This window comes from Anser brachyrhynchus (genome assembly GCF_964034855.1).
Source record: "Anser brachyrhynchus genome assembly, chromosome: 16".
NCBI lineage: Eukaryota > Metazoa > Chordata > Aves > Anseriformes > Anatidae > Anser > Anser brachyrhynchus.
The window spans coordinates 9212346-9235550 of record NC_137734.1 but is presented as its reverse complement, the minus strand read 5'-3'; the positions used below and the strand labels follow the sequence as shown (position 1 = coordinate 9235550).

General features: G+C 44.6%; 1 protein-coding gene across 2 annotated transcripts; it reads left to right on the top strand.

Moving 5' to 3' along the window:
• Positions 1–4186: 4186 nt before the first annotated feature.
• Positions 4187–10232, top strand: LOC308178979 (uncharacterized protein). Of its 2 annotated transcripts, XM_080558342.1 has the most exons (5): positions 5021–5943; positions 6410–6545; positions 7365–7491; positions 8003–8142; positions 9641–10232. In XM_080558342.1, exons 1-3 carry the CDS (start codon positions 5815–5817, stop codon positions 7406–7408), a joined length of 309 nt encoding a protein of 102 aa, XP_080414468.1. In that variant the 5' UTR covers positions 5021–5814; the 3' UTR covers positions 7409–7491; positions 8003–8142; positions 9641–10232. The 2 variants fall into 2 exon arrangements, with proteins under 2 accessions (XP_080414469.1, XP_080414468.1); XM_080558343.1 differs by lacking the exon at positions 7365–7491 and having other exon boundaries at positions 4187–5943.
• The last annotated feature ends 12973 nt before the right edge of the window (positions 10233–23205 follow it).

Below are 23205 nucleotides of genomic sequence, written 5' to 3'. Positions count from 1 at the left end.
TACATGTTTGTTCCATGATATTACAATACATTCCCATACCTTGAATTGCATTTAAAATGGAATTTTGTTTTGCAGTCAGTTCTAAATGTAACGACAACGATATTGCTGAAGCTCTTATACTGGCTCACCTTGTGTCAAATAGACTTTTTTTTTTTTTGATTAGACAGCTGGTATTTCCTTGAGATAAATCCTATCTGAAAGGACTCAGTTGGGGAATCTGCAGTTAGCAAGGTAGCTGTTTGGCCAGAGAATTGAGAACGTTAATTTTACTAACATACATCAGGGTTAAATGTAGCCGTATGTAGAATTCTACTGCAATTATTCATTACCTGAGGATCAAATCAAAATAGTGTTCTAACCTACTGGCCAAAGTTTAAAATAGGATTTTTATTCTGATTTCATGTATAAAGACAAATGGTCGAGGTTCCAGAAGTGCCTAACTGCAGGAAGGGATACGACGCGTATATATCACTTCACATAATCTTCTTGTTTTGTGAAGCAACCACATAATTGTTTGGTTTGTCTGCAGATAAAAACCAACAGAACAAGCGTGAATCAATGTAATAGCTTCCTTAAGGGCTTCTATGTTTAAGTAGTTTTATGTAGATGATTCCTCTGTTTAAGTTCAGATGAAGAAATACTGCTCCAGAGGTAGTTACCAATCTGGAAATACTCAACTTCATCTCTGTGGTTGTGACATGCTGTATTGCTACCCTTTATCTGCTGATCAGATTCATATACTTTTTTAATACCCAGGAACTTCTGAGCAAGAACCTGAACATCCCATGGAAGGAGGCTGGGGAAAATAAGCTGTTAAAGCAAATTAAAATCTCTAGGATATTAATTTAATCTCTGGATTAGAACTGAATAAAATCATACAGATGGTGAATACTTATCCAAGAGTTTATTTTATTCTCAGACAAATGATTTTGTGTACCACTAGCAGTATTCTAATGTAATAAATTGTATTCAACTAGAAATGAAAAAAATATAGTGCTTTTAAACTGTATTCCTTCTCCCATTTTGAATTTCAATGTTTTAGCAACCTGCTATAAGGTGTTTACATTTTTCAATATCCAATGTTAACGATACAAAGAATACCCTCAACAGAGTATGCTTTCAACAGTACCATTCTAAACTACCATTCTTTAATTCTTCGCTATTTCTAACCATAAAATAGTCTTCAATGTTTAAATGCCTTTTTTCCTCCTTCTCTTTTATTTTTTTTAAGAGAAGGTAGGTCAAATGCTCCTTAAAGAGGCAATCCTAGCCCTATGTTAAAGGGACAAAACCTCTGGTATTTTTCATGTCCAAGTCCAAATGCAAAAGCCATTTGGGTACAACTGGGCATCTCTGCAGACACCAGCTCCTACTCCACATTTTATCATGGGTGCAATCTCCCAAGTTGCTGTACTTAAAATTGCAACAAAGTACATCACAGTAAGGATATACTGCTAATTAGTGCTCATTGTTGCTTTCACACAGCAGCTTGGTTTTAATGGAGAGAAGACTATTTAGCTCTTGCCAAGAAAAAACAGTTGGGAAACAAAGGCATCATTGAAAAAAAAAAAATCAGTAGTTTTTGGTAAAGGGGATTCAGTGAAACAGTCCTACACACTGTATTTGCATAAAATGTTTGTCTAGTCCTTTTAAAGCTTTCTAAGTAGATACTGAAGAGCTTATGTATTAAAATGTTGAGTCACAAAGTTATTTTAATTACTAAGTGGATAAAAATTTAAAAATGTACGACTACAATTTCACAAAGGCTAAATACATTTAAATAATTGCCTCTTCTAAGCATTATTAGCAATAACTGTGTTGTGCTTTCTCTTGTACTGTGTAAGTTGAAAAGTCTTGTAATGTGTTCCTGTACACTCTTTCAACGTTGCAGCTGAAAAACTTGTCCCATGTAAATGGACACTCAGTTCAATTTTTGCAAGATAAAAGTGTTCACACCCTTCTCTAAAGTCACTTCCAAGTTAACACCATATTGGTCCATAATTGCCTTTGTCTTTTTGCTCCATCTCTTTGACAGAGCAGTCTCTTTCATCAATGCCTATGTAAAATTCATTTGCTAATAATAAAAGAGAGTAATCTGTAAGCCATCAAAGCTACATTCTTCCTAAAAAAAAAAAAATTTCCTTTAGCCAAAAATATTACTAGTATCATTAGAAATTGCTATGTCCTCAGTGCAAAGCTGTTAACAAGGCAGCTGCTCATCTAACAGGCATGTACTGTTTCCACTCTTTAAATGGTTTCTCTGAGCTTGGAAAAATTAAAATGTTTTGATCAATTTTAAGGCTGAACCTGAAGAAATGAATTAAATCAGCGTTAAACCCAGTCCTGCAAGGTGGAGTGCTCAGGCTTACTCTAAGACTTGCTGCAACAGTTATACCCTAAAATACCACAGCATCTTTGGGAAGATTTGTGGTCATCAGAAAATCAAGGTTGGCATTTCTCCATGTAAGTGTTTTGTGTCCCTGGTGATCAATAGCTACTGACCTTTTAATCTGCTACCACAAACAGGTCTGAGGTTCCTGCTACAGTCACAATGGGGTTGTGATCTATTTCTGTCATTTTGGGAAGGAAACTGTTGACAGTCTATAGAAAGAAGAATAAATAATCTTAATTTATGTGCAAAAGATTTCTATTAAACTGGCAAATCTCAGTATGTCTCCTTGTTGGGTCTCTTGCTGAAATTCAGTTGGGCTACTCATGGTCTTCATTTATTTCTAGTTTTAGCTACAGGCTAGAAAATATCTGGCTCCACAATCAAAACTATGGTGGTTTCTTTCATACGGCCCCTTTATACGTTCTGTGAATTTCGTGTGTTTGGATTTTTTCATATTTCCAAAAGGCCAATGTGTATGATTTGGCAGATGCTCAGATTTTTTTTCAATACCCTGTCAGTGTGCTGACTGTTATATTTTGATTATCACAGTGCTGAACAGGGAAGTTGCTGACCCAATGGAGTTTTCATAAAATTCTTGATGCATTTTTTCTATTTTTTTCTACCACAAAATTTCATGCTGGAATATTATAATCTATTAGAAATTTTGTGACTATCAAAGGCATCTGGTGCTAGGGTTTTAGTGTAGGTTATTAGGTTGCGAAGTCAGAGGTTGCATCCCAATTAAAATTTATATTTTTTCATATCCAGTTCAGATTTAAAAAGCAGAACATAACGTAGCAGATACTGGCATGTGAAATATTAAATAATTCCATGAGATTAATGAAGTCTTTTTTAGCAATTAAGAAGCATTTTTTCTTTCATCAATTTTCCCCTCCTCTGGACACTAAAGAAAATGACGACTGTGTGCGTGCCATTACTCAGTGTTCCCATGTAGAAGTCAAAAATATGCCTGTGAAGGCTGTCATATAATATAAAAGCATTCTTCAGAAGTTGAGTACTGTTTAAAAATAAAAGGAAAAAAAGCATGCAACTAACTGCCTTTTAACCATCACTTTAGTTTTGACCACTCCTAGTGAGGTTTGACAATGCAATTGTTCCTGCATGAGTCTTACTGGTGGAGCTGAAATAATCGAAAGGCAAACAGGACACAAGACTATGGAGGCCTACCCCAGCATAACTGTTGCCTTTGGATGCAATGAACAAGCACCCTGCGTGACAGCAGTGCGTGCTGTCCTTCGGGAGATGTGTCTCGTTGGCCAAAGTCTGTGAAGCAAAGCTTCCACAGGCTGGCTGCTCTGGCCAGCAATGAGCTATGGAAGCGATTCCTCCGCAGGTAAAACACAAGGAGAATTGTGATTTATATTATGATTATTATTTTTTTTTGCCACCAGTTGAGGAACTTTACTGTGTTTCATGAGTCTTGGATACAACGAGCCCTGAGTTAAAGAATTCATCTAGCTAATGAGTTTTTCAACATTTTTCTGCCAAAAAGAATAAAAAACAGTGACATCAAATAAATTTGACACTAAGCTTGACTTCAGCTGCTTAACAGCCCAGACCTTCCCACTTTTCCTTTCCTGCCAAGCTAGGGAACACAAATCACATTTACAGTTCCTTTTGAATTTTACATGTGACGTGGACTTGCACTATAACAAGATTAGTTTTCCCGGTAATCTTCTTAAAATATCCACCCCATGATTGTCTTTTCATCTCCTGGTGTTCTGGAACTTGGATTAATGGGATTGAAATTTATTCCACAAGTCCTGTTTGATAAGCTGCTTTCTGGAATTAGTTGTCTATGAACACGTTTCATTTGGAAAGAGCGTTTTTGTGGCGGCTGAATTATGCATTGTTACGCCAAATGTGCTCTACAATACCTACATATGTACACACACAGTACAGATGCCTGTAGATACTACTAGACAAGATTAATAAAACAAGACAGGCTTACTTGTTTCAGAGTGTTTAAAATATCTCACATGGCTTTTTGAAGCAGAATTGCAGAGCCCTGGATGTGCTTGCAAAGTAGCTGACCAATTTACCACGTGTCTTTTCTTGTTTTCATCACGTTTCAAGCAACATCCTTAAACTACCCCTTCCACTGATCCCAGAGGATGTATTTATCATGCAATAAGTTTGATCTGGTTCCCTTGCCACAGAATCCCTTTTTAGTTAGCAGAAGTTTGATATCAAATTAACAGCTAGTTTGCTTAAGCAATGATATGAGAAGTCACACAGGATTAACCCTAAATACAACTTAAGAGTGCGTGACTGAGCAGTGCTACCTGGTATCTTGTCATAACCAATGTGTATTTTACAAACAGAAAAAAAAGGTTTTGAAGCATGATTTAGAGCTAGTCTTGCCAAGAGCTCAGTATTGCAGAACTGATTGTTCAACTCTCATATTTAGCTCAAAAGGCCACCCTGCAGATATAAAAAGCATATGGCTTTGTGCCTCCCCCTGCCTGTCCCCTCTGCCTCAAACTTTTGACTCCATTTCAACCTCCTCTCTTTAGTTGCTCTCATTTTCGCAACAAAAGTTCCCATCTTCCCCAGGAGGTGCTGCGAGGCAGGTGGTGGTTGTGGAACATTTTGGAGTGATCTGGTGGCACCCCCTGCTATACAGTGACCATTGGCCGGGGACAAAACGCAGTGCTTGGATGAACCTTCTGACCACAAATAGACGCATACACTCTGCAAGAGTGTAGGTCGCTAAAAAATACCTTTAATGTGTATTCAGGGATGCCATGTGGCACATCCCCACTAGATATAGATGACTGGATTCACCGCTCATTACCAAGGTAAATTTATAGCTCTAAGATCAATATACACAGCAGTGCCTGGGTTACAAAGCCAGGCTGCTCTTATTCAGGACACATCTTTTTTTTTTTTTTTTCCCTTTCCATACATTATTCAGTAGCAAAATATTTCATGGAAAGTAACTTGTCTACCTACAGCCACCTAAAAGCAAACTCACTGCTATGCCACCCGTTCCCCAAGCTGTGGTACGCATCCTCTCAGTGCCACTGCTGAGCAGGAACCTGGCAGAGCAGGCAAGGAGCCTGAGGTGGTGTAAGCACAGTACTTGGATTTAACAGTTTGGGAGCTCCTGTTCCGAATTCAGATTTGCCCACAGGCTGGACGTTGCCTCTCCACTTGCACATACCTAAGGGCAAGTCTTTGAAAACTCGGCGCTGGCTGCACCGCGAAATGGCGGCCAGGCCCCCTCACACCTCACGCTACCTCCATCCTCGGCCTCTGAGCACCCGGGAGCGGGGAGCAACCGATCGCTTCCCCAGCGCCTCGCCGGGCAGCAAGCAGGACCCACGGCAAAGCCGAGACGACCTGTGGAAGGAGAGGCACGGCCGGGAGAGCACCAGAGCCACGCAACACCTCCCGACATGGCGGCGGCTCCCCCTTCCCCCTTCCCGCCTTCCCGCCTCCGTGCGGGCGGGCCCGGGGCGGGCCCCGGCGGCCCCATAAAGCCGGGTGCGCGGGACCGGCCGCCCTCTTGCTCCGGCGTGGTTGAGGTGAGAGGGGTGCTTGGATCCTGAGGGGTGAGGGGGAGCGGTGAGGGGGGATTTCGCGCTCGACCGTGTTCTCCCCGCTCGGTCGGGCTCCAGCCCGTGCCGCCTCGCTGTCCCTCGATGAGGGAGCGGCTGAGGTGGCGGCATGGCCGCCCCTTCCCGGCTCCATCCCCGAGGGTTTTACTCTCGGATCGCTTCCCCGTCTGGTGTCCCCGTCTCTGTGCTGGGGGTCCCGGCCTGCGCTCGCTGGTCCCCGTCGAGCTCCCTGGGGAGGTGGGAGTGCGGCCGTGTCACACCCCAGGGACTTGCTGGTGTAGGTGATGATGGAACTTTTTTCCCCGTCAGAGCGACAGTGTTGATTTCTCACTGCTCTAGCCAGGCCTTGTCTGATGCACCAGCAGGGAAGAGGTGTTGTGTGTGCTGGCCTTGTGAGGCTGGGTGCTGACTGGATCTTTGGTTTCACTCCTAGGCCTGTGCAAGGGCAGGGGGCTGCTGGGCCTGCTGCAGACCTGAAGCGATGGCTGGAGCTGGCTGGGATCAGCCATGTGATGAGGGCAGTTGCCCGGTTTGCTCCACTGTGCCTGAACCCCTGATGGGTGTGAATGGTAAGTCTTGAAGTTAACCATATTCGTTACTGGTTTAAAAAAATATGTATTTAAGGGAGTTCCTGAATTACTCAGATAGACTCTTCCTCAAATGTTCTGCAAATGTTTGGCCTGCTCATGGATATATTAGTGACTTCTGGGAAAGGGGATGAGCTTTATGGAAAATGATATGACTGCGTGTGACTTAAAGTAGTGAATGTTGCCTGGTGAAAGGAGCAGGCTGCTGCTGCCATTCTGCTCTGCCCCTTGCTGGTAGGTATGCAGCAGTGCTCACAGGATGGGGCATGCTGTGGTCGTGCCTGGGCTAGTTCTTCTGCCTGGGGTTTGGCGACTGCGTGGCACTTAGTCTTGCACACACAACCTCCTGCCTCTGCAGTATGAAGGCAGGAAACTTGATTCGTCCTTAAAGGTTGGACGTGCAAAAGCGTATGAGCTGTTATCCCTGCCTCCTCCCTTTTCTGTTAGGTCTGCATTTAGCAGTCTCCTGCTGTGCTGCAGAAGCCCCGTTCATCTGTGTTTTTCTCTGGGCTCTCAGTGTTAACCGCTGTGCCTGTTGAGCAGGCCAGCCAGGCAGTTCTTTGTGGGGGAAGCATTTGCATGAATTACCCCACGTGCGTGGGGAGGTGGGAGTGTGGCCATGTCACACCCCAGGGACTTGCTGGTGTAGGTGATGATGGAACTTTTTTCCCCGTCAGAGCGACAGTGTTGATTTGTCACTGCTCTAGCCAGACCTTGTCTGATGCACCAGCAGGGAAGAGGTGTTGTGTGTGCTGGCCTTGTGGGGCTGGGTGCTGACTGCTTCTTTGGTTTCACTCCTAGGCCTGTGCAAGGGCAGGGGGCTGCTGGGCCTGCTGCAGACCTGAAGCGATGGCTGGAGCTGGCTGGGATCAGCCATGTGATGAGGGCAGTTGCCTGGCTTGCTTCACAGAGCCTGAGCTTTAAGCAGGTGAGAGTGTTTAAGTCCTTCTTGTTGATCATTGGTTTAAATTTAGAAAAACCAAACTCCTTTCTGCCAGGGAGCTGCTTCTGAAGTGCTTTGGCAAAGTTTGTGTGGTTGGAGACTTTGCCACGTCTAATTGAAGCGTTAGCCTGGGCATTGCAGAGCTGAGAGCACAGAGGGTTTCCTCTTGCAGAAGCATTGTACCAGGGCCCTTTGTGCCCTGTGTCACTGCTGGAGTGTTCTCTGGGGCCTGTGTATGTGTGTGGCTTTGCCACTTCTGCTGCCATTAGCTTACTGTTCCCCATGGCTGTGTGTGGGGGGGTGGAAGTGCAGCCGTGTCACACCCCAGGGACTTGCTGGTGTAGGTGATGACGGAACTTTTTTCCCCGTCAGAGCGACAGTGTTGATTTCTCACTGTTCTAGCCAGACCTTGTCTGATGCACCAGCAGGGAAGAGGTGTTGTGTGTGCTGGCCTTGTGAGGCTGGGTGCTGACTGGATCTTTGGTTTCACTCCTAGGCCTGTGCAAGGGCAGGGGGCTGCTGGGCCTGCTGCAGACCTGAAGTGATGGCTGGAGCTGGCAGTGGATCAGCTGTGCAGTGCGGCGAGTTGGCCTGGTTTGCTTCACTGTTTACTTTCTCCTCTGGCAGAAGAGAATGGTAAGTTGTTTCCCTGGAACTTTGACTGATACATAGATCTGAGCATTGTAGCAGGAGCCCTTTGTGCCTCGTGTTTGTCGCTTTACAGCATGTGTGAGGTGGCAAGTGAGGATAATGAGCTGATCTAGCACTGTGAGTCAACAGCAGCCTGGAACCTGTGGTGATGTGATCTCTTAAAGACAATTGCTCAGGAGAATAGAAAATACTTCTTAGTTATTGACCTGAGAATTACATCTGTTAAAATATTGTTTCTTTTACCATCTTGCCTGCAGAGAGTAATATGCCTTGTCAGTTTTTATGGGCCTGAATTTTTTTTCTGAATGTAATGAAGTGCCTCGATAATAAATTGAAGAGTATCTCTGTCAATCTGTGGTATATGATGACTTCAAACTTTTTTCCCCATCAGATCGGCAATGCTGATTCAAACTTCTATTTTAGCCAGTTTGTCTGATGCCACAGATGCAAAATTCAGTTTGTCACCTGGCCCTGTATTGAGGCTACCTGCCCTTGCACCCCTGTGGGTGGGGAATCCTCGTGTATGCTGCATGCTTTTAGGGCAGGCAGCACTGGAGGGTGCTGTCTGCACGTACCTTAGTAACACTGATTGTATAACACTACCCGACATGCATAAAAGACTTGAAGATCAAAAGTGAAAGAATTCTTGCTTTCAGAAGATCTTCAGTAACAAAAATGGCTGAGATCTCTACAGGTTTCATTTTAACATAAATGACATAAACATTGCTTTTTTTGTTGTTGTTTTGCCCTACTTTAGCAGGGATAAAATTAAGTGCTTCATATAAAGTCAGGGAACCTTTGTTCTCCTAGACTTTTCTCTGTCAGTGAGAGGTTCTCCATGCCTTGGAGGTGTTGATAAGTGAGTTTTCAGCAAAAGTGGATGGGGGAGGGGGATTGCTTTTCGTATTTTTCTTCACTTTCTACAAAGGATCAAGTGTCTCTTCTGAAAACTTTGCTATTTGATTAGGATTTCACTAATGCTCTAGAAAATGTGCTTAACAATCTTGCTTCATTGAATAAGCAGCTATTGTTACTGGCTTCATTCAGTTACAGCTTGGTCTTGCTCTTTAGGTACTTGGTGTTCAGCTGTTCATAGTTTTAAGGATGCTGAAGTCTCGTCAGTATGTATTTGTGGAGAGCACAGATGTGACCATTCTATATGGCACACTCAAATTGAAAAGCAGTATGATTGGTCTGTGTCAGATGGTGAAGCTGGTAGAGCTGACCAAATACGTTACACTGGCACCCTCTTCTCAGTGAGTTCCCCCAGACTTTTATCAAGAACAACTCTGAAAGCCCCCAAAATGCAGTTCTACCAGTGCATCCTATTTGGAGTGCCTTACAGTGCAGGGGTTCTTTTGGTTGTTTGCAGAATAGCCCTTGTCTAATAATTTTGGGGGGGGGGGGTGGTTGGAATTTGAAAGCTGTGTTTTGCTGCTTGATGTAGAGTCAACTGACAACATGTCGGGTGTTTTCTTGGCAGGTTGAGATCTGTCAGAAGTTGTCCCAGGACCTGCTGTGATTTCAGTGTTCTAGGTGAAAGCTGTCTCCTGCTAATGATGTCCCTCTCCATGCTGCTGCCTGTGATCCCTTGTCCAAGCTACAGCATCCACATCATCCTGCAACAGCTCTTTGGTCTTTTCTCAGAGCTAGCAGGGAATGATAAATTGGTGTCTTGCCAACTCACAGATGGAGGGTGTTACATTTTTTTCCTTCGTATGAGACATTTAATCAGAATGGATTCTGGAACTTGTATGTTTAACATAATTTGGTGCTTTTGTCTGCAAGGGCTGTCTGTGTTCACCTGGCAACTAATGTTACCTTGTCAACTAATGTTACCTTGTCAGTATCATGCAAAGTATAGAAGCCTTAAAGAGCTATTCTCATGTATGGGATGATGGCCTTGCGTGTAAGGAGAGGGGATTCAAGTCTTGGTTCTCCCCTGTCACTCTGAAAGCTTTAGTAAAGTATCATCCGCATGTAAAGCGGGGAAGGTACATTTGGATGTTGCAGTGCAGTCTGTTTCTGTAATCTTTAGAGCCTATTTTTAATAAAAACCTTGAGTACTCTGTGAACTCAGCTGAGTGAGTTGTCTTCCATACCTTTTAACAGCCAATTCCTGGGTCCTCCTAATTGTTGGTTTTGGAGTTGGATTGCAGCAGTGCTTCTGTGTGGTCATTGTGTGGAGCTGCCTGCTGCCTCAAGTGAGGAGAAGGGGTCTCAATCTCATGGCAGTATAGCTACTCTTCACATATCCTGAAGCAAAAGGTGTTTAGCTGAGACTTGTAGCTGCTGATACTCCCCAGAAACAACAGAAGGGCACTGGGGGGTTTTAGCTGGCCTGGTGAAAGATGTAGGCAATCATGTTCCAGGTAAGTTGCAGTGGCTTTGCAAATTCTTTCATACATGAGTCCTTTAGAGAGGTGACAGCAGTCCAGGATGGAAGATAGCTGATGTCAGCTTCTGTAAGGATTTGGATGTTTCCCTCATGTGCGATGTGTTCAGCTAGCAGGAATGGACTGCTTCTGGCTAGAGATACTAGTGGCAGATGTTGATACAGATCCTGTAGCCTTCCCCTGGAAGCTGTTTGGCAATCTTCCCAGTCTGCAGAGCAAGAGAATTAAATATGAATTCTGCATCTACATATGTGCTGAGGTAGGGAAACACTCCACAAGTTGAAGCTAAAGGCTTCCCTAATCCAGAGAAAAGTAGTTGGAGTGCTAGTATGTATTGCTTCCTGCACCTCCAGACTTCCATATAACAGCTTTGCAGAATATGTACCATTGGGCTCAGTGGGAGCTAGAACCTGTATAAATGCACCTGTACTGTGCAGTGTCCTCTCATAGAGGGGTTGAATTAGTGGTGAGTCGTCTGCATGGAAGGAGAAGGCATTCTCCATCTGTTGTGCCCATTAGCCTGGCAATCAAGTGGTATCTGCATGGTGCACGTTCAAAAAGGCTTTGGCAGATGTCTCATGCAGGTCCTGGTCTGGTAGCATTTGTACACCCCGCTGGCAATACAAACGAGGTAAATAGTCTCTTCAATTCAAGCTGATGTGAAGACCTGGGATCTATATTACCTTGCAGCATCTCAAACAGCAGGTTCAGATTCAAACCCCAGGCCTAATGATGGAAGTAGCTGTTCCCTGTGAGCACAGCCGGTACGTGCATTAGGAATGGGGTTTAAAACCAATCCTACAGCCTCATTAGATTCCTGAGGAGCAAGGCCACCTGGCAGCATGTGTTGCTAGTCCTGGCCTAATTTTGATGGGTCATACATGCTAAATGCCAAGTGAGAAAAGCAGCTGGGTACTTATGTGCAGGGCTGCAGTGAGCTAGCAGCCACAATTCTGCTTGAAGTAGATGAAGGGCAAGAGTAAGGACTGGATAACAGGCTAAGGAAGGCTTTAAGGAAAGATTTCCTGCAGCATTTTAAGTATTGCAATGTGTTTTTTACTACCTGATAGCAACAGCTTAATTGATACCGTAATGGCTTGGTAGTTATTTACAGCACCTATGATTTTTAGAGGACATTTCTGCTACTAAAAACCATAAATAAGTTTCAGTGTTTATGGGAGGGGATTTGGTATCTGAGCTGATAAGTGGGCTTTGGCATGTATGTTTAATAGGAAGCTGCAATGATGGAAAATTAGCTATTAATCAGCATGTAAATCAGTCTTCCGTTAAACTGGGCAGAGATTTTTCCTCAATTACTGTAAGCAGCATAATCTCTTGAAACAACATATTGATGAGGAATTAGAACTGCCTATATAATTACTTTAATAATTTAGTGAGCATATCTTACAGCAAGCATACTTTAGATTAGGGAGGAGAGACTGCTGGTTGTCCAGTGGGAGCTGTGAGGACATATGTACCTGAGTTACGTTGCAAGTTTTATCTCTCACCAGGAGACCAGGTCAGGATTCAAGCACTGGTGCTACTGTTCGTATGTGTAGGGGTGGATGACAAAACTGTCTGAAGATAACTGATGTGCTGTAAGCGGCTCTGGAGCACTCTGGATGCAGGGTAGCGAGATGGAGGAGCTCAATGCATGTGCTGAGCTGAGCCTGGAGGTCTCTGACCGGCAGCTGTAGAGGGTGCTGTGTGCATGTGTTTTTCAAAGCTTAGCTAAGAGCCAGATGGGTTTTCTGCATCAACTGTCCATTTGTGTGTGTTTATAGTCAGGATGCTTTCCCTTTGTCACTGTAGCAGTTTGCTGTAATAACAGTGGGCCAGCGTTTGAGATTATTCTGTAAAAACACAAAGAATGGCAGCAGGGAGAAACCCTGAAAGTAAGGTGTGAGTAAGCCTGAACTTGTCCCAGGTTGTGTTTAGAGGAGCAGAGGTGGAAGAGGTCTTCTGCACTGACAGGCTTCTGTTTCAAAGCTTTCTTCTGGGGTTTCTGATACACCTGTGAAAGGCAGGGTGCCTTAGGAATGCCTTCATTTTACATCTGCCATGATCCTTCTGGAACTAGAGGGCATCCCCTCGTGCTCCTTCCAGACCTGTGCTCCAAATTCCCGTGCACCTACGAGGAGAGCCTGAGGGCACTTGGGTTGTCTAGGCTGGAGAAAAGAAGCCTAAGAGGTGAGCTCAACAGCTTCCTGAGGAGGGGAAGCGGGGAGGGAGGTGCTGGTCTCTGCACTCTGGTAATTGATAAAATGAGGCGATGGCACAAAGCGGCACTAGGAGGCTTGAACTGGACATCAGGAAAAATGTCTTTACTATGAGGGTGGTCAAACACGGGAACAGGCTTCCTAGAGGCAGTGGGTGCCCCATGCCTGTCAGTGTTCAAGAGACATTTAGATAATGTCCTTAATAATATGTTCTAACTTTTGGTTAGCTCTTACATGGTCAGGCAGTTGTGATCGATATTTGTAGGTCCCTTCCAACTGAGCTATTCTAATTTAAACCTACCCAAGGCTGCTCAAAAATGGGAGCGTGGCTGCCTTTACCAAAAGTCTGCCTGGACATGGCTTCAGGAAAATGAGAATATGTGGAAGGCCTAGCTGGTAAATACTACAGTCCAGGGGTCACATTCATGAGTACGATAACGTCTTTTCCCTGTTACACATGATACCCTACCTTCTCCTGTAGGTGTTCTCAACCCCTCTGGTAGTGGAGAACTGGCTGAGCTTGGCTGCGGCCTGCTATGGGCTCTCAGCAGCTTGGTATGCTCTGAGCTCAGGTAATTGTGCTATGTGTAACCATAAGCTATTCATAAATTCGAGCTGCAGTGGACTTTGTAGTACTTCAGCGTACAGCTGTGTAGTGCAGTAGGTTTCCCAGATAACAGAGAAACCATCAAATGGTCTTTATTGGCTGTACCAATGCAGGTAAGATCACCCTGTTTGAAAATCACTTAATATAGGCCTTTGATGAAAGATGGGGGTGGTGTTACCACTGGATTTAAAGCAGTTTGCACCTAGTGTTTCTTGCCTCACTTCTGCAGGCACTGGTCAGCCCCTGACTGTGGCTGCCGGGTTTTTTGAATGAAGTGATGAAGGCAAAGCGGCATGTTTTGGACCAAGGCTGACTTACAGCTTGTTCCGATTGTATCTCTGCACAGTGCTCCCGACTAGCGCTCAGACGGGCAAAGGAAAATCACAGCACGTCCAGAGCTCTTACTCTGCTGCTGTGAAGCGGCTGAACAGGGCAATAAGGACAAAGACAGATTTGTCAGCTCCATCAGTTACAGCAGAAACAGACAATGTTGTATATACTCGGGTAACTTTCTAAAACTGAATTCTGGAGTCACTCACTAGGCTGGTATGTTTAAGCAAATGTTTACTTTTCTCAAACAGCTCTGTTTCTTGGTGCCATGAGCATTTGAGAGGAAAATAGCACAGATTATTTCTCTGGCTGCTGCTTTTAATAGATGTGTTTTCATACACAGTGAGAGGTTTAACATTTATATTCCCTAAGACCCAGGCATCTTTGTGACTTGACTCCTTGTTGATTATTATACTCTTTTTAGACCCATCTGTTAAGTGGCTGCATCAGCTTATGGGATAGCACAGTCCATTTCCTCATTGCTGCTTGTACTATTTGCTGCTTGTATTGATGCCTCTGCCTTCACCTCTGCTCAGTGATAGATAAAATTATTAAATTATCATCTGTGTTGGCAGGCTAGATGCTATCATGGAGAGCAATGAAGCACAACTTGGTTTTGTGATTGCTCTGAGAAGATTCAGTTTTCAGGACATTCAAACTGTCCCACAGGCAGTAAGGGGAAGACTTTTTAATTATTTTTTAAGCAGAGTGTTTCTTTCTCTTACAGCATCTTTTTAAATGTTCTGCAGCTATAGACTTTCCTATTCTTCTTCTACCCTTTTTGCCTGTTGCTTTTAGAAAGCATCCATCCACTGGAGAGTGCATTTCACTGGTGCCTGTCACTTGCTCTGTTTGTTTTTGAATGCTCTGGCTGGGTCACCTTGAAGTCTTCCATCTATTACTGAGAATGCATTTGGCTTCTGTAACCTTTTCTCAAACCAGATATTAAAGCTAGGGGTTGTCCTCATTTCTCCACTTCACACAGACTCCCTTGGGTTCTTGTAACCTTCCTCAGCGAGGATGTCCAGGGCCAGCGAGACTTTGGCAGATGTGATCTCAGCATGACTACACAAAGAAGCAAGGCACGTTGTTCATCAGGTGGAAGGTATCCCTCCAGCGGGGGGTAGGTAAGCAGATGCAGCCCCACATGGTGCTGCTTGCCCAGATGGATTCCCTGAAGCCCATTCCTGATGGTTGCTCTCTGAAGGTGGGGCGGTATGTCAGCACCCAGGGGCTGGCCTGTAGTAGGACACACACTTTCTTCTCCACACATGCTCACATTTCCTGCTGTGGGTGGCCGCAACGTCTTCAAGAGCCTACTGCTTCTGGTTCACAACTGCTCTTTAATAGAAAGGGTGAGGCTTTTGCTTTTGATCCTCCCACAGATAGTGGAATGCTTGTGCATCGGTCCATGATAGAGCCAGGCCCTTAGGCAGCAGCTGATTTCTGGATACCATTTGTCGGAAGAAATATATATACCTCTGCCCTTGTTTAGTAGCTGCAAGGATGTGCACTCTCTGTGCTGTGCTACTGGATTAATTGTAGACATTACATTAGCCCCAGCAATTTTCCCAAATCTAGCTGGGGAACTTAATGGCCCACAGATAAGGAAAGTAGATTGCTATCTCCTGTTGCTCGTTGCAAACCATCTGCAGGCTCACAGGAGTGTTGCTGTAATTGTTACACAGGCTTAGTCTCCATTCATGTTTGCAAGAATTTTGTCTACCAAGAGAGAAAAATATTTTATTCCCCTGAGATAAAGTATTCATGAGGGAAGATCTGTCTTGAGGAAATCCATTTTCTAACAGTTGTGGATCAGGCCCTTGACACCAGCAGTTCAGAGCAGACTTTCCCTTTGAGTATTCACTGTCAGTGTTTTACAGCAGGATAGCTGTAGGTGCAATTTTCTTGGAAATCTGCAGAGGAGGACTGGAAGTGTCTGAGAAGTTTTGTTAGTCAGCAATTTATGTTGCTGTGGAAACGCCTTAGAGCTTGGGAAAACTGCCTGGAGAAAATGGTGGCTGCCAAAAGTGCTAACAGCAGTTTGCATCTCTTGTTGGTTCCTAGCTTACCTACCTGTACAGTGGGCTCATGCTTCACGGCTGCTGTTGTATCCTGAGGGTGACCCACGTTTTGTGCTGCTGGTCATGGTTTCCTGCTGCAAACCCTCTCTGTCACTCCTCTGAACTCTGACATTCCCCCTGCCAGACTCTCCTCTGATCGGGGATGGTACGCTGGGGACCAAAGCAGTGTCCAAGTCCTTGAACATCAGACAGTTAGCTGTAAAGGCAAGTAGCAACACCGGTGGGGATGAGGGGGAGGCTGATGAGGTCTCATGTCTCAGAATAAGTTACAGTGACCTGGTGAATGTCTCTGTGCACACATACCTGTTTGTTTTTTCCTCTAGCAGAGCTGACCAGGTAGACCTCTTGTTATGTAGCCTTTTGACAAGTAGAAGGCTTGGTGAGGAGGGGTCAGCTTCTGAGTCATCTTGTTAGTTTAAACAGATAGAAATCTGCCCCTTACTGTTCTTTTCCTGGCTCTATTTTTTTTTATTCCTCTGGAGAAAAGTACTTGCAAGAATAAAGCAGAGCAGAGGGAAAGCACAGATGGATTTCCTCAGTGAAGGAAAGCAGGCAGAATCAGGGCTCTGACTGCCAGGCCTGCATGACAAATGCTGGGTGCAGGGTTCACCGTGCTACATGAACTGGACATGACGGGCACAAAGGATGTCATCGCCTCTTGCCTGAGAGATGTGACGCTGCCTTTTCCTTCCAGTTGGGTGCCTCCCTTGCTCTGTTGCTGGAAGTCACATCAATGGGTTCTCCCTACTGCCATAATGCCCCTTCTAAAAACAAAAAACCAAACCCCACAGATGGAAAGGTTGCAGCTTCCCAAGAGCTGCCTCCTGCCTGTCTGAATTGTGACAGGGAATCTTACAGAGGCACCTATCCAGGGAAGAGACGAACGATTTTCCCTCACACTGAAGAGGAAAGCTCACCAATATCTGGCTGTTGTCAGATATTCCCACTGCCTGATGGAGTTATATCCATGACAGCATTGTTCCCTCTACTCTTGCTCGGGAGGGGGGAGATGTAAAGCTGTATGGGGGGGATCTCTGAGGGTAGGAGAAGACAGGAGCTCTCAGGCCTTCATGAATGCGACACCGGCTTCAGCTGCGGGCGACAGGCTTGTCAGTGAGCTGTCGTTTCCTGTACCATACCTGAACCATAAACCTGTACAGGGTCCTTGAGAGATGGTGGGGTTAGCTCTGTGGATAGAATTGTAGTGATGGAAGTGTTAGGAGGATCTCGCAGGGCGTCTTCATCTTTGGTTTCCTTTCACTGGGAGTAAAGGTGATTTGGGTTTATAATGCCATTTTTTTTGACTCATTAGGAGTATTATTTAAAAGTCCTTTTTAAAATGTCATTAATTTAATGATTAAGGATATTTCTTTCATGTGGTAATTTATGGCATTGCTTTTCATGGATCAGAGGAGGAGCCTGGGCATTGAAAAGAAGAATGTTCTTGGAGGAGGTGAATTAATAAGTTCCTCCCAGAGTTCTAGAATTCAAATCTGGGTATAGCTGAAATAGTGTGAAATTAAAACAAAAAACAAAACAAAACAAAAAAAAACAGGAGAGGAAAAAAAAACACAGTGCACCCTGTTCCAGGTAAAACAACACAAAACCTCTTTCACTTTCTATTTACTAAATTGCAAAGTGCAGAAAGCCCTGTGCCTTGGGGACTTGATTTTGCCTGAGGAACATGCAGACTTGACTGATCAGTGCCTTCCCATGCCCATGACAGCTTCTGCTCTCATTTTAGAAAATAAGTGACCATTTCTGCCATGTAAATTGTATCAATTGAATAAAACTATTAAATAGGTGAGCTAGTATTGGAAGTTTCGTTTATTTTAATACAGGTACTACAGTATGATCTTCCACAGTTGCACTCAGAAATGCCAGTAACAGACTTCTGTGAGTTGGGGTCAGTGCTTTGGTTTTTAGCTCTAATTCACATCATATTTCTTTCTGGCTTCATAATGTTTTGTGAAGTGTTTAGCTATCATCTGCAGAGACTGAATTTGTGCAGAGAAGTGTCCTTGAACCTCCTGTGGAAATATATTTCTTGAAGATAAGGCCTCTGGTTTCATCACCTAAGTGACACCTTACTGCAAGTGAGTATCTGCTGCTTTGTAGATTAGCTGTAACTTTATTAATTTACAAGGGCCGACTTGCTGTGGTTTTTGTTTGTTTTTCACACAAGGGGAAATGGATACATTTCACGAGGCAGTATGGCTCCAAGGCCAATGACAGGTCTAGAAATGTGGACTCATCTGTTCTAGGTCTTGTTCTACAAATGCTTGGTGAAGTGAAAAAGATGCAGCGGAGACAAGGAACTGCCAGCATGAATGAGGCCCGTTTGGTCGACAGGACCCAGCAGCATCAGGCTTTGTTTACAACATTGGAGCAGTAATTTCCACTTGGTTGGCAGATTGCACCAGATGTGTCTGACTCACCGCATGCATGAGAGGCACTCACATTATCTTTGGCAGGCAAGCAGGATCAGACCAGGACTCTTTCATCTGTGGACTCCTCCAGGAACTCCGCATGGCAGAGATTAAGCTGGGTCCTGTTCTCTGACCTCTTTGGCTTCCTGACAGCATGACGTATGAAACAAAGGCAGTGTGACTGTGACATGGGCAACACCTGGACTACAGAGATCCAGGGTGTGTTCAGATAAGTTTAATCCTGACACTACGATCAGAAATCAATTCATTTTTGTTAAGGTAGTCACAAATGTCAGCTAAAAGCTTGACTAATATTGGCAATGCTCAACCCACTTTTGAACTGGGCATTTTAAATTTCTGAACCTTACAGAGATATGAGACCATCTGTCTTTGAAACTTCACTTATCTCAGTTAAATGCTAACATATCTGCTGCTTACTAGAGAGATTTATTTAAAACCAAGGTTTTTCTGGATGTGCAATCAAATGGCAACTTAAAAGCAGGACTAGTTGTATTTAAGTATATTTGTTTTCTTCTGTAGCTTTTATACCTCATTACAGAGCCTGGTTAGTTGGAACAGCTATGTCTGTGTGCAGTGTAATATTTCAAATATAGTATTTAAGTACGCTTTTCAGTATAAAAGAAACCTCCATGTTCTATTTAAGCAGCATCTGTATCACTTCAGGATTTGTTTTGTTTGCTTTGCTTTTCTTCTGAACATCTGGGGAGAGATTTAGAAGAGTGAAATCCAGGGCCTGTGTGACAACTGCCGTGAAGAAACTGTACTGTAGACTATCCCTAAGTGATCCTGTATCGTACAGGGTCCCAGGGGACAAGCAGTGCTGTGGTGCACTGGAGCCTGATCCTGCAACTTGCACATTGCCCGTTTGTACTTTTGTACTTTCTGCCGCCCGAGCCAGCTCAACTGACTTGACATTTCAAGTTATACCTAAATGTTTTTGTTTGGTTTGTGTTTTTTTTAGCTGTGGGTGGATTCATTTAACCTCAGATACAGAAGGGTACCACTGTAAATCCCATATCCATTTTTTATTGTCACTTTTGAGAAAATCATTGAAATAAAACCACACATACAAAAGCACTGATATTTGTCTTAGATTTATCAGTTTCAGAAAAGGAAGATGTTAGCTTGCTTTGTCTTAATCTAACAGACATCCACTTGTGAGAAGCAAAGGGACCTGTGTTCTGGGCTATGCCAAGTTGCAGCTTGGCAACTGTGTGCGCAGAGAAGGAGAAATGGGGGCCTGGAGTCCTAGGCTCTTATGTTCAGAACATCAGCTAAAGTTAACTTGCGTGTGATGGGGGTGATCTGGTGTTGATCTGGTTCCTCCTTAAACACCAGCAACAAAATCCCACAGGCTATTTCTGTAGCACCAAGCCATAGCGCGAGTCAGGGGAGGAGGGTAAGGCTGCTCCTGCCTGGAGGGATCCCCCAGCGTGGTGGGGCTGCCAGAGAAGCAGTGCTGGAGGAGGATGCAGAGGTGCAGGGGCCGAAGGAGGAGGTGGCTGTGTGTGTGGAGGCAGCTGGTGAAAGTAGGAGAGTGGAACTAGTTTGGGAGGAATCTGAAAAGCCAGGCACTGCTTTCGACTTGATGTGGGAGAGGGTCACGTAGCTTGGGGAATTGATGGAGGATTTTAGGCATTGTGTTCCTTCTAGAGAGTGTGTCTTGCTATAGGGTTATTCTGGATTTAAAAGATTCCCAGTGATGCTTTGTGGAGTCAGGTTCTAGGGAAAAATTCCAGCTTTGACTTGAATGCAAACCTATTCAGGGCTTTTCTTCTGCTTAGAAGTATGGCTTGCCTTGTTCATAGGGTTGTCCGTCATGGCTCAGACTCTCAAGTTGTTCCTTCACTTTCTCTTAGGAAAAGAAAGCCCATCCAAATACAAAGTACTGGATTCAGAAAAGTTGGCTGGTTTCCTTTCTTTTTCTTCGGGGAAGCAGAAGAACTAGAGAGAAAACCACTAAAAGCTTTTTATTAAAGTATTTATCTTTTCTGTTTTCTAAATAAGAGTCCTGGCCACTTTGAACCTCCTCCAGCTTTCATTAAAGATAATAGCTTTTTAATGACAACGAGTTTGTTTCCTTTATGCCCTGGGTGAGTCATAGCCCCGCTCTGTATGTGATGGGGTTGTGGAATGGGTCTGGGCAGAGGAGAGGGCATGGCTTCCACCCCTGGTCTCTGTGCCCACAGCCACACCTGAGTGAGGAGTGACACCTCTACTTCTCTTCCATCCTGATTTCCCCCCATGGTCTTATAACGCAGCATTGCGTACGAGAGAGGAGAAGGCGGAATGAGCAGATCACACCTCCCCTGGGCTGCAGTCTGAGCTGTGGGACTGTGCTGAGATGCTGCCTTTATCAAGCGCAAATGCTCTTGAGGTTTAAACCCAAGAAGGTGTTTGCTGCTGTGACAGAGGCCCAGCCATAACTGCTCTGCTGTGATGGGGACTCTCTCGGCAGTACCTTGGGAGTCTGGGTCTTGGGGACAAAATCCGTGACCTGAAAAATGGAGACTGTGGACCTACGCGGTCATATGGGGAAGACTGGGGAAGACTGCTGCCCTCTGCTAGTGCCCTCTGCACACTCCGTCTGGATGTGGTTTTCCTCTCTGCAGGTGACCGTGAGCTTTACGAGGGTGGCAAAGGCATGTCTGAAGGGGTGTGCAGCTGTTCCTTGCCTCCTAAGCACACAGAAAAGTCCAGGCCTAACAAGAAAGGATTTTTTTCTGGTTGAGATGGTTCTGGGTCAGCAGCCCAGTTCAGGTGTGCTGACCAAAATGCCCTTCAGTCCTAATGAGATCCTACCCCTTTGTCAGGATATAGGACTGCTGCTGGCTGGGCTTTGTTTGCAGGTGGAGTTTAGGACTGTTTGGTCTGATGTTCTTCTCTACTACAGCAAGAGCTAGTATCTCAGGTCTCACGGGTCTATAGTCTGCTTTCTTCAGATGGCAATCAGCAATATCTCTGAATTGTGCTTGGTAGCAACTCTTAACCCATGTCTGCGTGCTAAAAAATAGCAGATGCATACAGAAAGGGAGAAGGAGAATGCCATTCAAAGGTCTTTTCACTTCTATTCTGAGATCTCAAAGGATGCTGCAAAGGAGAGAATTGCAGCGCAGAGCTTGAATCTCCTCCAAGTAAAGTGGCGTTAGGATCCCTGCAGATGTATTCTTTGCTTACTGGTCTTGATAAAAGAAAATTCCACCTGAATCTTTTCCCAAATAAGCCTTTTTTAAGACTCAGTGCCTAGTCTTCCTCCCTTTCCTGACCCCCCAACACTTTTTTAATTGCAGCTTTCTGTATGGGGTGCCTGGGATAAGCAGGCAGACAGGCATTTTAAGAAAGCAGGAGCAGGTGTGAAAGTAAATCACCTAGCTCCTCTAGATTTTACAATTGTTGTTTTGAGTTTCTGAAAGAAAGAAAAAAAAAAAACCTTAATTCTTGCATTAGGATATTTTCACACATCAGATTTTCTTTTCTTTTTCTTTTCTTTTTTTTTCCTAAGCCCTTAGCATGTCTGTGTCAGTTTGTTTTCATCTTGACCTTAACTGTGTGAATTCGTATTGTGAGTGGGTGCATGGGAAAGCAAGACCACATCTGCAGCAGTGATTTCTTTTGTCATTAAGGTCCAGCTAACCTAAAGAAAGACTCGAGAGAGCCAGGACCTGTGAGGTGAGCAGGGAAGGAACTGGATGCTGGAAACACAACTAGTGGCAGGGAAACCATGGTGGTGGAACTGCTGAGGCAGAGCCTGGGCTCGTGGCACCTCTCTCCTAAATCAAACCACTGCCAGGGCAGCCCCTTCAGCTCCTTCTTCAGCCTGCAAGAGAGGTGATTAAGGGAGAACTCAATGGCGATCTATAGAATCCTAAGTGGCCTTGAGAAAGTAAATGAGAATTGATTGTTCCCTGTCTCTGCCAATACAAGAACCAGGAATTCCAATTAAATCAAGTGATGCCAGGTTGAGAATAACTTTGTGCCCCATGCAGCACGGCATTCTTCTGTGAGAGGCTGCGGGGGCTAAAAGCTTACATTGGTCTGAAGTGGGATGGCAGAGGATTTGTATAAAACATATTGGCTGAGGCATGGGCACCAGCTATTAGGAAATCCTGGAAGTGATTTACCGGAAGGTCTGAAAGCATTCTGGGGAAATACCATCGTACAACTTTTACTCCCTCCTGGGCATCGGGTATTGGCCACTATTGAACACAGATACGAGGGGAGATAGGTCTTTGTTTTGACCTAATGCAGCTTTTCTAGTGGATAAATGAGTGCTCAGCTTTTTATCAGCAGCAGTCTGAGATCAGATCCCAGTCTCTGCTCTGGTTAGAGCAGCTCTGAGAAGGAGGACACTAACCAGCTTGTGCAAAGGATGTCTTTGACCCATGTAAGGGAAGACCTGTGTGTACTGAGCAATTTTAACGTCAGGGCTGGGAAAGCTGCATCCTCGGGGCCTCGGGTGTGATGAAGGGCTGAGATGCTTCAGAGATCTCCTACTGCCAGCACAAGGGGAAGGGAGTTAAACAACTGAATGAAACAAGAAATAAATTCTTCTCAGGCTCCACTGAATGGCTTCAGTGGAATATCCAGGTAGGGTAAATCATCAGAGATTGCCAGGTTTTTCTTGCATGTGTTCCCTGCTTTTCTTGTGTTGGAGGCTTTTTTTTTTTTCCTATCTGCCACACAGAGGGAAGGATCTGGGATGGGAAAACACTCAGCAAACTACAGGATCAGCTAAGTGCCCTGAACACAAAACCGCAGCAGTTGCTTTGGCCTTGGCACGTGGCCAGCTTGCCCCTATTCTGCCTGATCAGTGAGGCACAAGCATAATGGACAGTTTGAAAGGGAGAGTTAGTTAAGAATAGCATGGGGCAGTTTGGTCTCTGGTTTCATGTTGGCCCTCCTCTCCTCTGCTGCACTGTGTCTGGGTCAGGCCCGCAGGGCTTAGGAGCAAGTGCTACTGCC